At 45.0% G+C, this 16,841-nt stretch overlaps 1 protein-coding gene across 12 annotated transcripts in view; it reads left to right on the forward strand.

Moving 5' to 3' along the window:
• Positions 1-16,841, forward strand: part of PTPRQ (protein tyrosine phosphatase receptor type Q) — a 2,012,995-nt gene that overhangs the window by 1,066,703 nt on the left and 929,451 nt on the right. For 11 of the 12 annotated variants that reach the window (XM_069629300.1, XM_069629298.1, XM_069629292.1 and 8 more), the window contains 3 exons: positions 7,610-7,771; positions 7,865-8,044; positions 15,362-15,469. In XM_069629300.1, coding sequence (XP_069485401.1) covers positions 7,610-7,771; positions 7,865-8,044; positions 15,362-15,469 — 450 coding nt within the window. The remainder of the gene's footprint in view (positions 1-7,609; positions 7,772-7,864; positions 8,045-15,361; positions 15,470-16,841) is intronic. The other variant, XM_069629293.1, reaches the window with a different exon arrangement.

A 16,841-nucleotide genomic window follows, 5' to 3' on the forward strand; every position in this document is an offset into this window, starting at 1 on the left:
AATCTATGCTGGGTGAAATTCTTGTCTTGGACTCAGGCTCTTCAAAAGATAAATACATGTTGTCTGACAGTAATAGACGAGTAGAACAGAAGGGGAAGAAAATCCAGAGGCTTATGGTACTTTGTCTGATGTCCATCAATGGCCTATCCACAGATTCAAAGAAAGAAGGGAGTTCAGCTCAATGTCTGGAAAAGACTATTCATAGATATAAGAGGAGTGCATTCAATAAACCAAAAGATAGTGAAATAAAAATCAAAGAAGGTTGAAATCAAGAACAGTTTTACAGCACATGACAATTCATGGAGCATTCCTTTGAGGAGCGCAGGCCCCAAAGTATGTAGTTGCATAATGGGGGAACACAAATGGAGCCCTGGATCCTATTGGGCCAGTTAACATAAAGTTGTGACTAACTTCTGTTTTGCGCTAGAGTGGGACACTTGCCCTGGGTTTGAGGCTTCAATAATATATGGGGGCCAGCAATGTGTCAATGAGTTCCAGGGGGCTGGATGACCACATTTAAAGACTCCAGCAAAGAGCGTGAGTAAATCCTAGAGGCCAGATATGATATATGGTGGCTGGGACTAAATACAATTCCAGTTCTCTGATAGGTAAAGGTGTTCATCACCAAGGATCCATTTGTGGCCATAGCATACAATCCTGTCATGTTTCAGTGTTAATCACAGTGAACTTTCAAGTGGGAATCATGAACCTTTGATCTGTTCTTCCTAGCCACTCATGGTCAGGTGTTTTCAGGTGCAGGGTTTATCATCCTCATCATGTTTCTTCTGGAGTTTGTGGATAGAATAATTAAGGTCGACATAAGCAGATTTAGCTGAGAACGGTCAATGCCAGCTTCAGGGACCACTACATCTTCTCCTCTTCAGCTCTTCCTCGGTCAGGCTTTCATGTACATTACAACCAATTTACAAACAATTGCCAGACTAGGCTCCCAGAATTTCAGTGATGGCTAGCTCAGGCACGATGGACAACATCACCCCCCCTAGTGTTGCGGCACTTTCTACTAATTTCTTGCCAGAAAGATCTCTCTGATGGTCAAAGCAGCTTCTGTCTACATATTGGGCAGAAGCATGATCAATAGGGCTTCACAGCATTATCTTGTCTCACTTGATTAGTACCTCACTTCTCTCTTCGTTATGCCCTCCTTTGACTACTGAGCTTCGTTCTTGGCCTTCTCAGCGCATTGTTTTGCTTTTTTTGTCCTGGTCGTCTGTCGTTTTTGGTGTTTGCAAGCCCTGAGGCCTGTGGGCTTGTGGCGCGATGGAATGAACAATTTGAAATAATTAAATCTGGAGAGCCTCTGGTCTGAAAGTTGTGGCCCTCATTGTACTAGTTCTGAGTATATAGAGGGGACTCACACACCCAGCTCTTGTACACAATCTCTAGTGTAGAAATGCACATACCCGTAGCAGCTCTTGGTGCAGATTCTCTGTAACAAATGCTACAAAATGATGGGGTCCCAGTTGGCATTCATGCTGACACAGGTCTTTGAATGGTGTATTCCTTAGCTTCCCTACTTAGTGGATCAAGTCCATTGCTATGCCTTGTCCATACCCTCTTCAATTACAGTGTGGGCGTCAACCAGCTCTCTTTGGAATTCATTTTAGGCCACCCATATCTCATTGGTAACTCTCCCACTAACAAAGATGGGTACTGGTAGCCTTCTTAGGGAACACCACTTCTCTCTTGCCTGTTACCTTTCACTTACAGTACATTAAAGGCGGTTGTTGCAGTGTGCTTCAGATGCATCCCTCTATCAAGGACTCAAGAACTGTGATGATGCTATTAACAAGCGAGTGAGACAATGCCGACCTTCTCTCACTGTTTAGGTTAACATCTGCCAGAAGTATACCGTAATCACTAGAGTGCAATTCTAGGAAAACCTGAATACAAAATGTGTTCTGTCTGAGGACTCGCCAGCCTAATTAATAATGTATAATATACACACACACCCCTATGTTCCTGTTTTGGGGGACAACGAAGTGCAGGGGTAAAATTGCCACATACATGCTTGGTATGCATACTCAGGATTCTCTAAAGCATGATGAACTGTGTCCTTTGCTTCTGACTCGAGATGTACAGGGTGTTAACATTACACTGCTTTGGGACCCAGCTCATGGATGTTGCAGTGCATGGGACCATGCACAAAGGAACTGCTGCTTTGATAACAGAAAGCAAGTCCTAGTGGACTTACTTTGGTTCTGCAAGCAAGGGAACAGCTAATACCATAGGAAGATTCCAGCATCACCAAGGCAGCAGGTGTGGGGATGTTAAAATATCAGAGAATGTGAGGGCTGGGGACTGGCAGAACTAATCTTTGGGGTAACAAGAGGTGGAAGGCGTTCTTACACTTTGGGAACCTGTATTTGCAGTAAGATGTCTATTTAACATGTTTATGATTTTTCATGCTAAAAACTCAATTTTCAAACATGGGACAGGGTTAAATATAACTGAATGGGATTCTTCAACTTTGCTCATATAGCTCGCTGTGAACCCCGGCCACAGGTTTAATCCTAGCAGAGCAGGCTCGACCCTTGCTCCTTCTGAAGTTGCTGCATTGTGTTCCAATACATTGGGTAATGTTGACAGCAATTAGGTCGGTGCTCAGAAATGGGGGCAGGGGCTGGCATTTCACCCAATGTATAATCCCGAATACTATTATTGTAAACATGTATACCATGGGAATGTAATTGATAAACGTATTATCCGTAAACGATAGCATCTACGGCAATGATTGTTTAGCCATTACTGAGCTGATCAGTAGCAATTTCAAAGCAACGCGCCTTACGCTGGCTAATGCGGAGCCTGTCCTGTCTACTCCAGTGACCTCCTTGTGCCTGATCAAAGGATGATCAACTCTCCCTATGATTCCGTTATTCTACAATTATGTTTGGTAACAGTTAATTATTGGCAATGAGTGATCGGAGTAAGGAACATAAGATCAAAGAGTGATCCGCTATTCCAAATTTTTATTTCATATTCAGAGTTTGTTAATGGTCTTTTTAAGAGTCAAAGCGGGGCTGCCTCGGAGTGTCTCCTTTTTAAAGACATTTCTGCCTGTATAACCGTAGAGATGAGCACACAACCTAGGCAGTCCTTGGTATCATATAATTTTAATTGCACACACAGCTCGAACATTCGATGCTGATTTGAAGATTTATATGATCTTTAAATGAAGGTTAATCTGAAAGAATATGGATTCTGTTGGAATCATTAATGGGGACTAGAAACTGGAAAATGATTGGAACTCTAAGCCTTTCCTTAGATTTCTAGAAAATACATCTCATATCAGAAAAGCATGATTTTATTGTACAACTATTTCTGTCACGATGCTGCTACCCTGCCAACACCTGTGCAAAGTTGGACCTCATTCTTTGCACTAAGCGTCCCATCATCACCCTGCAGAGCACAAGTGTAGCCTTTTAAAGCAAAGGATGTGGTAATCCAACATAATGACCATTCGTCCACAAAGTGGCCGCCATCCACAGGGCATCTGATTGGGTAAAACAGCCAATCAGATAGGCTGGAATATTCTGGGCAATCAGTAAAAATGTGGAACATTTTAGCTAATTGATGTACTTCAATGCACCATGCCCCCTCATTGGTCGAAAAGTCCTCCACTCACCAAATAATTAGGAGGACAGACCACTCTAGCTAATCTGATTTGCTAGAATGCAGAGTTTCTTGCAAATTATAGCTTCTCTTTGCCTCTGTGTTAGAAAAAACAAGCACAATTTGAGAAAATCCGTTCTAGTGGATGAAGCAGAATCTTGAAATATTCTGTATGTTTCTGCTTTTTCAGAGAATACTCTACTCGGCCCACCAGCCCATCCAGGGGTAGTCAAGAATGCTAATCTAAAAAGTTGTTTGAATTGTTAAGGACAGGACAGTATTTCTTAAAATGTATATTTTATACATGCTCCTTGATTTCTGCATTCCACATCATTTTCAAGCCGGTTTGAAAAATATCTGTATTATTTGAAGCTTTGCCTGTCTGGGCTCTTGCACTAAACACTGTGCGCCTGATTCATGGAAATGTGCGCAGAAATCCTGCAAGGGCCGTGCGCTTAGAAGGACACTGCATGAGCCTGCGCGCTGATTAAAAAATGTGCGCTATGTGTATTCATGGAATTATTCATGCAAAGTAACTGTATTCTCAAGTCGCGGCCAGAACACCCCCGAAACGCCCACAGGCAAAGCATAAACAGCCAGATCAGCCACCTTTGCACGCTCCCCTGGGCGCTAATACACGCACCCTTCAAACAGTTCATGAGGTCCCCTAAAAGCAGGCCTGCATCTCGGGGACCTTCTCAGGGTCCCCGTAACTGTTCCCGGCACCCCTAAGTAAGTTCAGAACATTGGTTTCATACACGCACCCCGAAATCCTACATGCAACCCCACCTCTGTGCTGCAAATCCGATGAGCAAGTGTACTTACGCCTGCCTACAGGTGGCGGATCATATGAAGGACTTGCGTGGCCATTTCCTGTTCGAGAGTTTGTGCAATCGAATCCATGAATATGTCTCATGCCAAGCAATTGTGGGCGTGTGAGAGACTGTCAGAGCACCCATTTTTGGGCAAGTTCTTCCCCATGCTTGGTGTGCTTGCCTCTTCCCAGCCCTCTGCGCAAGCCACACCCATGCTCTGCATGGAGTTTCGCGTAAGGCTTTTGACAGCTCACAAGTCTTGGAAAAGTGCTGTGCATTCTATTCCATGAATTGACAAACGCGATTTTGCGTGCCGTTCTGCACAATTAATTCCTTGAATCGGGCCCTGTGACTGTGAACTATGAGTGGGACACTACATTCTATTTTTGGTCTCTACCATTACCGGCCCCACTTAGTCTAATTTCAATGCCATGTGCTGCAGGCTACGTGTATTTTTCTGCAGTGATCGACATTGCCTGCATCACTCGCTGTAAACACTTACTGCATTATCCCCCTTCGTTAAATAATCCAGCAGGTGGTAAAGACATCTGTCTCTGACTTGTCTGGTGTCAGGGCCGACACCTGCATTAGGGCCTTGAGGAGATTGCAGAGCTGCACTGCTGTATAGTGTGCTTTATTCTTTAACACCTGCCATTGCACTGCCCGGAGCCCAAGAGTACTTTGCACTATGCAAGTGCGCAACTACAGATCTTTATACCACTAAATGTGAAACAACACACAAACGAATCTGAAAGGAACTCCGTGGCAGAGACACGAATCTACAAGATGAGGGTCCAGCCATCCGGCCGCACTAAAGTGACAACATATCATTAAAGTGCCCTTAATCATTATACTCACACAGCATAACAATAAATAATAATATTTATGTTAAGAATAATGGCACCAATAGTAATCATGTTCCATTATATCATTTCTATCACAGTTGGAAACCTTGCATTCCTGTAAAGAATTATGCGTTTCGTTTGCTTACACCTTTACCACTCCCTCTTTCTTTATTCAGCTTCCTCTTTCAAGCTCTCGTGCCTATTTAACCCACCCCCTCTTAATATTCTATTCGTCTATTTGTCTTACAACAAAACAGCATTACAGAATGTCACCTTATTACCCAGTCCTGTTACTTGTAGACCAAATGTTCTACATTCACCTCTTGTGTCTCTGTTGTATATAATAAGATCATTGTTTCCAGGAATATGCCAGTATTACTTATTTGTGTGCTATAGCATTCCCCTGTTAATAGGGGGAATCCATGTCAAAATCTCCATACAATTGTTAATAGACTTTGTTTCTCTCTTCTAGATGATAAGTGGAATCTACTGGTTTGTCAATATGAGAGGAATTGCATATAATCATTCTTGCCCTGAGTTCTCGAATGTGGGACTAAATATGAATGTGGTTTCTTGAAATTGATTGAATGAGTGCTTTAGAATAACAGAGATGTTTTTACAGATCTGGTTCTGCCATTACACTCAGTCAGGGGCGCGGGTTAAATATCTCCATATTGCTGCTAGCTAGAAGTAGAGGGCTATCCCTTCTTCTCCACTTTCATTGAGAAGGCCTAGCTAGAAAAGGGGGGTTACAAAAATGGCCTGCTGGCTCAAGATAGGTGCCTCCGAGTAAATCAAATACTATGAAAAGTGCCTGACAGTCCTTTTTAGAGAGTTTTGATGAGGTGAGCCCTCACATGTGAGTCTGTAAATGCTTTAATGCATCATTAATTAATTAATCAATCTTTGGTGACACTCTTAATACCGGAGTCCAGTCTCTAAGCACGTGACTGGGATTCAAACCTGCGTTGCTCTGCCCGGTCTTGCTTCCAAGTCAAACGTGTTGCCCCAGAGCAATGGTCCTGGCCCAGTGAGTGTTAGTGAATGACTGTGTGCAATATGTCAATATGCTTTGTTTTTTTGAAGAAGGTAAACAGCACAATTTTGAAAAAGATTCGGACAATGCTGGCATATATTGTGGGAATTACATCATCAAAGTGATTTGATGATTGTTGGCATGTACTGTGGGCACATCTTCATAGAAGTGATTTATCTAGGCACTGCTGGCATATATTTTGAGATCAGCTTCATTACAGTAAATGTCAATGGAAAAGCTGCCACATACTGTGGTGCAACAAATAAATGATTTCACAGGGTAATTTTGACATGCATAGTGTGACATCATGAACGTGATTAACAATGACTTGGGAGGATAGCTCAGAGGCAATTTGCTCGCCTTGGAAGCAAGATGACGTGGAGCAACACAGGTTTGATCCCCGGGTCCGCGCTAAGAAACCTCTGGGTATTAAGCGCGTTATAAATAACCAATGACAATGTCAATATTGGCAAATATTGTGGACACAGTCATCAGCCACATATGTCTAATGGCTCTGTGTACCTTTGGTACTTTGGCATCTAGTGCATATTTTCATTTGTTATTCTAGACAGACCATTTTAAATTATATGACTTTTTAACCCGTTTATCTCAAAAAGTCTAGTTCCACCAATTATTTGAAGAAGGTTCTCATGGAAGACCCTTCCCAAACTCCTCTACATTATTTTGGACATGCTGCGTCCGGTCAGTCGTGCTAATGCTGGGAGATATTTGTCACTCCACTGAAAATATTTTCCAGGCACAAACAACCGTGAGTCATTCTGAATCTTGGTGCCCCGTTAGGAGCTGCCTGCAAATAGCCACCCAAATCTGCCCCTGCCACTGCTCAGCCTCCGGAAGCCCCGTGTAGTCAGTATTCCCTTCTACCCCTGTTTGAATGTCAGAAATGGGCTGTTTAATTGGAAGGAATTTACCATACAAATGCTGTATACAATATTCAAAGCACTCGTTTCTGTAGTTGTATTATCTGTTCTTGCAACGAGCGTTACATATAAAGGCATTCAATTCAATGTCAATGGTATTGTATTTTGCAAACTAAAATTAAGACACCCTGCTAATTGTATAGTTGGTCAGTAAAAAATGATAACAAATGTAGGGGGTCTCACCATGTCGCCCCTCCCCAATTTTGCATTATGCCACTGATTAGAGGTAGAGGTAAAACGTTTTACCGAAAAAACAACAAACATTAACATACTTTGGCATACATTTTCAATTCTGCATGAAAAGTAACAAAACAATGCACTTCTTGTTCTTGTGTTTGACAGTAGCTGAAAGCGTCCAGTATGCCATCAACATTTCAGCCGAGCAGCTGTCCTACGTTGTAAAGAAGCTTGTGGCTTTCACAGAATACACCATCAGCGTGTCTGCTTTTACCATTATGGGCGAAGGACCACCAACCAGCCTCACAGTTCGCACCCGGGAGCAAGGTACCACGTCCTAGCATGAGCAACATTTCTTACAAGTAATGTTTTAAAAGCCCACTTCTCCTCCTGAACTGTTGTCCTTTCTTTCTTTCGTAGTACCAAGTTCGGTTGAGCGCATAAGCTATGAAAACGTTAGCTCGACATCCATTCTACTGTTCTGGGATCCGCCCCTGAAACCCAATGGAATGATCACCCATTACACAGTCTATGCAATGGAGCTGGACACAAAGAAAACGCTGCGCGTTGTGACGGGCAATACCAGCTACCTCATAACCGGTAATGCATGCCCAGACTCCTTCACTCTTATTCGCTAATGAATGATCCAGATTAAATAGTTGTTCTCTTTACACGACTGTGATTTAAAAATTACTTTTTGTGTGCGCGTCCATAAACGGGCATGCTACTTGAGATTTTGAAGGCGCAACCTTGACTCTGGAGTTGAGATAGCCAGAAGATCTTTTTCAAATTTTCGTAACTTTTTGTTATTCTGTATAACATATGAGCATCATCATTTGCTTTTAGGAAATACATAGGCCTGACTCCATGGCCTGACAGCGTGGCATGGCTAAATGGTGTCTGGGACTGTGTTTTTTGCAAATATCTGACTTGTTCCCTTTCCTGAATTAGTACCGCAACTCCTATCAGTTCTCGTGGTACAGAACCAAAACAAATAAGATGCTTTTGTCCTACTTTCTAAGAACTTCTGCTATTAAGCCTATTTATTCATATCAAATATCATGGAAGGCTTAAATGCACTACAGGCTTGGAACAAGCGTGGAAGGAGTTCACATGGCTACGTAAGCCTTGAGAGGGAGGTTCGGGCACGTAGAGTCACCTGATACCGCAGCCAAGTGCTCACAAATCCTGGGTGATCCTTTGCAGTCTGTAATATGGGGTACGCCTATGCATTTTGAGAGCTCTACTGTACCTTGCTATCGGAGCATTTCATTGGCAGCTGCCCAACGCGCCAAGTGAGGCAACCAGAGTACTGCAACCAAGGGTAACCTATATTACAGTGGGGTGTTTTGCAGAGTTAAACTGCAATATGATGACCTGTTGTGCTTTGACAAGGTGTCCTATGCCACAACATTGTGTCTTGTGATGAATGGAATGGTATTTGCAGGAATTAACATGTGGCTTTGAGTAGCGGGATGAGGCGACACTGAATTTGCACAGTCCATTTGAGGTGAGAGAGGGGAACGTGAAAAATGGTTATTGGAATATATGAATTGAGAGGTTCCCTTTCTATTCCGTGCGTCTCCATTTATGCCAACATATGCCAAACAAATGCAATCTTTGAATATATAAGCACTCGCAGAACACCAGCAGGACTCTCTGGAGCCAGCGTTGTCTCGCTGAATCTTTTCTATTTGGGGGAGCCCCTCGGACCTCCTCATGCGCATATCTCCCCACGGCCAACCCTACCCCAATGCTCCCTCAACCCACCCAAATGACTTAACCTTCACCATTGCCCTTCTGTGGTATCTCCCTCCGACAGTTCACACCAAATAGCATGCCTCCTCCACATGCCACCTCTCCTCCCTACATCACTCACTTCAAGAAGGCTATATTGGCATTCCCATCTTTCCAGCCTGAAAAACACAAGCAAGAATGTGTCTGCTTATTTAGGGGTTGGCATTTTTCCACACACCTGTTCGCTTGGTAGATGAGAAACACTGAAAAGCTTTACATGACAACTATAATAGATGTACTCATTTCTTTGACCTTTTTTTTAGCATAGGGTGTTTTATGCACCACTGGACAGAAACGTTGCAGAATGCTTGCTTTATTAAGATAACCTGCTTCTTATGAATTTTCAAGATGGTTTTCTATTTTAGGTTCTAGCACTTAGTTTGGATTTTTGAGAACATCTGAGGAACTAGGTATTCAGGTTTATCATGGACACGAATCTCTGTACTGGCGCTGACTAACGAGATGGCGCATGAGGTTCCACATGCCAATCTGATGCATAATGCAGCCATGCCCGCATATGCATAGATGGTCAGGCAGATGCACACAAGAGAGCTCGAGATCTAATAGAAGCACCTTCACCACATTGGTAGAGGTTTAGTCCAGGAAGGATACACTCATGGGTAACTGGAAGAGTGCCTTTTTTAGAAGGCCAGGGGATACGGGAATCAGTGACCGATGGCATGATGTCTCAGTGATGTTGTCTGGCAGAGGTATTACTAACAGAGCATTGAAATCCTTGAGTCACGACTTTTGATCTATTGGCAATTATTTCTCAGTCTTGAGAGCGATATTACACTTCACACTTATTGATGTGCTCATTTGGGCAATTGCATAAGTGGAAGGAACCATATGCAGATCTTTCTGATGATGCTGGAAGTGAAGGTCTATGCACCGAACAACCGCCCTGCTTTCCTCCTGCCTGTGATAGCAAGAACCCTCATTAGCATTGTGTTTAGAAACACATGTGGCACAATGGGGTTACTTGTAACGTCGTGCAGGAAGGACGTGGCCTCCTTTGGGGTGGGACTGAGCCTGATTTTCCATATGGTCTTTCCCCTTTCTGCAATGGCGTGGCAGGCGAAGAACGATGGCCTGCGAAGCCATCCCCTCTTTCGTTTTGCTAGCGAGTCAAGTCTGGCGTGATTCTTCTGACGTAAGGTCATACAGTCCTGTCTGTGATTGACCCCTTTCTGAAACAGCTTAGAGAAGCGAACACCTGATGCAGTCCTCTCAAGGGCGGATAACACGTACCTCCACTAGTTACGAATTATTGGCTGAGGCATTTCCATCACTTTCTGTGGTGCCTTATGTGGAAACATCTAGGCCTTCATAGGAAATGCCAGCATACATGTTGCTAGCCGAGGATTTGGTAGCATTTTGGTTGTTTAAAGGTCTCTTGTAATTTCTTGGCTTTGAAATGCATTCATTTGACAACAATTTACCAACAACAAGTAACATATTATCTACAGGTGCTCACATTTAAGAGATATTTTACCTTATGAGCATTGATATTCCTGCTTATGGTGGTCTTAGGGGTGTTTCTTGATGACACATATTGCTTGTCTCATCCCCATATCCTCTTGGAAATATTCTTTAACCTTCTCAAAGATGTTGTGTCTGTTGGAATCAATCCTTCCTTCCTTCCTTCCTTCCTTCCTTCCTTCCTTCCTTCCTTCCTTCCTTCCTTCCTTCCTTCCTTCCTTCCTTCCTTCCTTCCTTCCTTCCTTCCTTCCTTCCTTCCTTCCTTCCTTCCTTCCTTCCTTCCTTCCTTCCTTCCTTCCTTCCTTCCTTCCTTCCTTCCTTCCTTCCTTCCTTCCTTCGTTTTTTCATCCATTCGTTTTTTCATCCATTCGTTCATACTTTAAAAGCTTCAGTGTCCAGTCCATGAATACTGTGTCCTGCATGGCTCTTGATCAACATACGTCTATTTAGACCATAACCATACTAAGAAGGGACAGCAGCCATCAGTAGCAACACTTCATATCATTTTCAAATTCCAAACTGAGCATTGAAATGCGGATTACAACTATGCAGGCAAGCATGACATCTTGTATTTAACCCTAACATAACAAGTGTATATATAGGCCACACTTTTACCACTAGGTGCATCTCAGCACTGATAACAGATGATTGTTGTTACCCAACTCAAATGTACTCGTTCTATCACACTGGGATATGATATGATATGATATGATATGGCATTTGTAACGCGCCTATACACAGGTGTTTCAAGGCGCGACGAGGCAGGGAGGGGAGGAACAAGGGGAGACAGACAACGATCCTACTAGGCCAGGTGTCATTCAGATCACGCAAGTGCAGGGGTGGGGGAGGGGGAAAAGTGCAAGGGGAAGGGGAGGGGGGGAAGTGCAGTACAAGGTAGGTGGCGTAAAGTAATAAATAAATAGGGCCAGCTGGTGGCAAGTGCAAGGTAAGTGCAGAACAAGTGCTGGAAAAGGGGGGGGGGCTGTAGGGATACAGAGATAGTCCCGCAGTGCAGAGGGGTTCCAGGGCATCAGTGCAAGTGGAGAGTGACTGGGCTCAGGACCGAGGCTGTTAAGAGTGGTCCAGTTGCAGAATCAGTGCAGTTTCAGTGAAGAATATTAGATGTTCAGCAGGGGAGAGGGAGAGAGAAAGCAGAAGCAAAGAGGAAGGTTTTGAGGTGCTTCCGGAACCGGAGATGGTTCTCCTCAAGTTTCAGGGAGGCAGGAAGGCTGTTCCAGAGGGAGGCCGCTGCCGCGGAGAGAGATCTACCCCCAGCTCGTTGCTTCGAGAAGCGGCTGACCCTGAGGGAGTTGGAGGCGGATGAGCGAAGGGCTCGGGAAGGAAGATATTTGGGAAGAGAGAGTTGAAGGTATTTAGGACCCAGGCCCCAGAAGGCCTTGTGGACAATGCAGAGGGTTTTGAACTTTATCCTCGCAGCCACTGGGAGCCAGTGTAGAGATTTCAGTCCTGGAGAGATACGGTCCCTGGGCTTGAGGCCAAGGACAAGTCTCGCAGTTCTGTTCTGGATGAGTTGCAGAGGGCGGAAAGTGGAGGCAGGCAGATTAAGATAGAGGCTGTTACAGTAATCCAGCTTCGAGAGAACCAGGGCTCGGGAGACAGTGAGCTTCTGGGGGAAGGAGAGGAAGGGAAGAATACCTCTGAGGAGGTGCAGCTGGTAGTGTGACTTCTTAGCGACGTCAGAAATATGAGGAGAGAAGGAGAGTTTGGAGTCGAAGATGACCCCAAGGTTTTTTGCATTGCAGGTAGGAGCAGGGAGGGGGCCAAGGGAGGCAGGCCAGAGAGCTGCAGGGAAGGAGGGAGTGGGTGTACCGATGAGTAGAATCTCAGTCTTACTGGCATTAAGGCAGAGGTCATTGGCGGCACACCATTCCTGGATAGCAGACAGACAGTCAGAGATGAGGGAAGGAGAGGGGGAGGCTGAGGGTAGCCTGAAAATGAGCTGGGTATCGTCCGCATAGCACTGGAAATTAGGGCAGAGAGCGGCGATGCGGTGGGCAAGGAGTGCCAGATACTGGTTGAACAGCCAGGGAGAAAGATTAGATCCCTGGGGGACACCACAGGTGGAGAAAAAGATGTCGGAGAGGAAGGACCCCAGTTGGACCTGGGAGGGTCGATTTGAAAGGAAAGAGGTCAGCCACGCCAGAGCTTGACCAGTGATACCAAGGTTTTCACGGAGACGGTTGAGCAGGATGGCATGGTTGACAGTGTCAAAGGCAGAGGAGAGCGAGCAGAATGAGAACACACGGAGTGTTGGAATCGAGGTTCAAGAGCAGGTCTTCACGGATGTTCAGGAGAGCAGTTTCCGTGCTTCTGGCAGCTCTGAAACCAGATTGATGGTCATGAAGACTACCAACAGATTCAGCATGGAGGTTAAGCTGGGAGATGGCCAGTTTCACCAGGAGCTTGCCCAGGAAGCGAGTGATGGAGATAGGGCGATAGTTAGCCGGGCAGGAGGGGTCGGAAGAGGGTTTCTTGAGAAGAGGGTATACAAGGGAGTGCTTGAGGGGGGAAGGGAAGACTCCAGAGGCGAAGGAGTGGTTGCAAAAGTCAGCCAGGGCAGGAGCCAGGGAGTCGATGTGGTCCTTGATAGTTTTGGAGGAACAGGGGTGAACCTGTTTAGACAAGACTTTCATAGATCGGACTTGTCTGGAAACCTCGTCAGCAGAAAAAAGTGGAAAGGCAGAGAAAGAGGGAGGAGGGGTGACTGCAGAAGGGCCAGAGGAAGAGCCGGGAAGGGAGGGAGGGAGGTGAGAGGAGGAGAGCGAGGACAGGATGTCCTGAGTTTTAGAGATGAAGTGAGAGGCCAATGCGGTGCAGAGGGCCTGGGAGGGGACAGGAGAGGTAGAGACTGCAGCAGGGTTGGCCAGCTCCTTGCAGATTTTAAAGAGTTCGGCGGAGTTGTTAGATGCCGCAGAGATGCGGGCTTGGATAAGGGTTCTCTTCTTGGTGAGAACGGAGAGCCGGTACTGCCTTTGGAGCAGGCGGCAGGCCAGTTTGTCAGAGGATGAACATGAAGCACGCCATTTCCTCTCTGCAACCCTGCACTTGCGTTTTAGGGTGGCGAGATCCGAGTCATACCAGGAGTTACATTTGGCTTTGGGCTTCAGGCGGATTCTCATGACGGGGGCAAGGATATCAAGAGTAACAGATATAGCAGAGTGGAGCATGGAGAGGGCTGTGTCAGGGTGGGAGTCAGCCGAAGGGGCAGGGGGGGGCGAGAAGGTAGCAGCGAAAGCCTCAACTGACACACGCTTCATGGGTCGGATGACCGAGAAGGTGGGTGGCAGTGAAGAGGGTGGCTTTGCCTGTGGGGTAGGGAGGGTGAGGTGGGAGGATAGGAGAAAGTGATCACTCCAGGAGAGAGGAGTGGAGAGAGGGACGGAGAGGGGAAGGTCAGAAGAGATCAGAGCATCAAGAGTGTGCCCAGCAGAGTGAGTAGGCCCAGGAAGGCTGAAGAGGCTAGTGCAACATTCAGGGTTGAACATAAATCGCTGTAGCAGATATATAACTTGCAAAACACGAAGGCAAGGAGGTTTATCCTTCATTAAGACTAAATCAGCTTCCTGTTTTGACAAATACAGGCTGGGGGAAAAGATTACTCAACAGGAACAAGCATGCCGAATATGAGAAGAACACCAGGAGACTGCACAACTCTTGTTGATAGAATGCTCTGGCTTAACTTCCATACATGAGAAAGGATACTCAATGTGGGTCGAGGACATGAATTTTATTCACACAGATCAATTTTGGTCTGCGATCTATGAAGGCAGAAATATTGTATTAAACTTTACCGTACATGTGGGAAGACATTATGAATTTATTGCTTTAATGCATTGTTGCACAAATCTAAGTTGAAGGAAATTTTGCACAGGTAATTATACAGGTTTTTTGGGAAAGCTATGCTATTTTTATATTATAAAGATTGGTGGCATTTATTTTAAATTGTATTTTGTAGTCATGTCTAATGTACTCGTGTGTTTTGTGGAGACCATTTTTCTCTTTTTAAACTATTGCATGTACTGTATCATTTTATGGTGTTAAAGGTGATATTTAACCAAATGACACTTAATAAATAAGAAAATAAAAAAGTAGCACATATAGATTCGTCTACTGAGACACTGATGCGTCCATCTTAAGCAGAGTGTTTCCTTTGGCTTTCATAAAAGGTGGGGAAGAGGTGCAGAGAGGCTACAACAGGTATCGCACTGTTGTGTGTCTTACTCATAAAATGCATTGTTTGTAGTGTGGTTCTTGAAAAGAGGTCAGGAATCAAGTAGATCATTACTCTCCGGCCGATGACGCTACTAACATGGAAACAGTTCATGATTTCCTTTAATTGTATATCTTAAGCTTTGTCCAGGATTAGGGGGAGGGGGGTTGCTACCAATGGGTGCACAAGCAAGAAGCACTACATTCAGCCTGGTTTGGCCATGGCCATTCTTGGCAGGCTCAGGTCCCACCTGATACTCAAGTATGTAGGAAATATGCTTTAGGATCCTCACCGAAATCCCATGCACTTCAATGTCGGGGCTAAGAGTTATAGAATAACTCAAAGTACTTTAGCAAAAATGTGAGCAGTTTCCCTTTCTTTTGTTAATTACATTTCTCTTCCTCTAGGTTTAAGAAAGTACACTGATTATAAAATGCGAGTGACTGCCTCTACGACTGCGGGAGAAAGCTCTTTGTCGGAAGAGAATGATATTTTTGTGCGGACTCTTGAAGATGGTAGGTACCCAATTCATCAATTAGTCATTTAGTAGATTCCATAAGGAGAGTCTAGTCACTAGACTGTACAAGTACGTACACCCAAACCAATGGCTCTCCATAGCCAACTCAGCTGCTCCACAATTCTCTACAATTCTACAATTGCTTTCTATATTCAAATCAAATCACTTGTATCTGGACACTGTCAGGTCAGTTCCCCAGCCACACATGATCACTGAGCCATGCAACACTGGGGGAGTTTTGCTTCGCCAGCCTTGCATGGCTCATTGGAAATGCTGGCTGGGGCACTGCATGTATGTATGTATGTGCGAGGGGGTGCTCCTGCGCCTCCTCGCACATACGGGCAGAGCAACCTGGAGTGGGGCATTTTAGCAACCACATGCAGGCCCCTGAAGAAGGTACGTTTATGGCGATTTATTTTTTATTTAAATGTGTATGGATGTGTGTATGCTTGTGTTATGGGACTGTGGTGGGAGCAGGATGGGCGGTAGCACTGGCATAGTGGTGGGAGTAGGGTGGAGAGAGCCCAAGGTCTGTACTGGGAATAGGGTGCGGTGACGGCACGCAAAAGTTAATAGCGATTTCTACATACTGTCCATATGGCACTTTTGGGGGGCCCGGCCTGCCGAAACTTTGCTCAGGGGGGTCCCAGGCCAAAAAAGTTTGAAGACCACTGGTCTAGTGTAACCTTACAGCCTTTAGGACAACCACACAGGTGGCAGATACGTCATCTGATGAAAAAATCAATTGTTTCAAGATGACTAATATGTGACCAAAAATGTAACCACATGGCCTCCAATCAAGTAAGGACCATGCACAGACACCTAAAGTACCGGGCAAGGAGCTAATTCCTCTTAGAAAACATTTACGTTGTAATGTCTACAGTGGCATGACCACCTTGGAGCTCATGATTGATGTTGCGTAATGTAAGCAAAATGCTTAATAGCCTTGCATAAGGATATTAGGCGTTTTGCTTATGGTAAACAACATTTTCATTTATTTGTTTGGCAGGGAGGAAAGGCGGAATGCAACTTCCATTCCCGTCGCCTCCCTTCCTCTCTGCCATACAAATGCCCCACCATTTATGCCGGCATGCATTTTGATGCCGGTGCAAATGCTAGGGATTCCTATGGAGCCTGCCGACTTTATGCATAAATCAGGCATACCGTATAGGGATCCATTGTAAATGCTGCCTGCCGTGCTTGCATGATGGGCAGTGTTTACTGATTTGCACAGCAGAGTGCAAATGTGCACAGAAAAGGCGGCATACACAAGTGTACGTTGCCGTTTGGCCTGCACATTTGAACTCTGCCGTGCATTACCAACATTTGTAATTCAACACGTAATGGCTCCTTGCCGTCAAATGACGAGC

Source organism: Ambystoma mexicanum, chromosome 12, assembly GCF_040938575.1.
Source record: "Ambystoma mexicanum isolate Mex_15411 chromosome 12, UKY_AmexF1_1, whole genome shotgun sequence".
Taxonomy (NCBI): Eukaryota; Metazoa; Chordata; class Amphibia; order Caudata; family Ambystomatidae; genus Ambystoma; species Ambystoma mexicanum.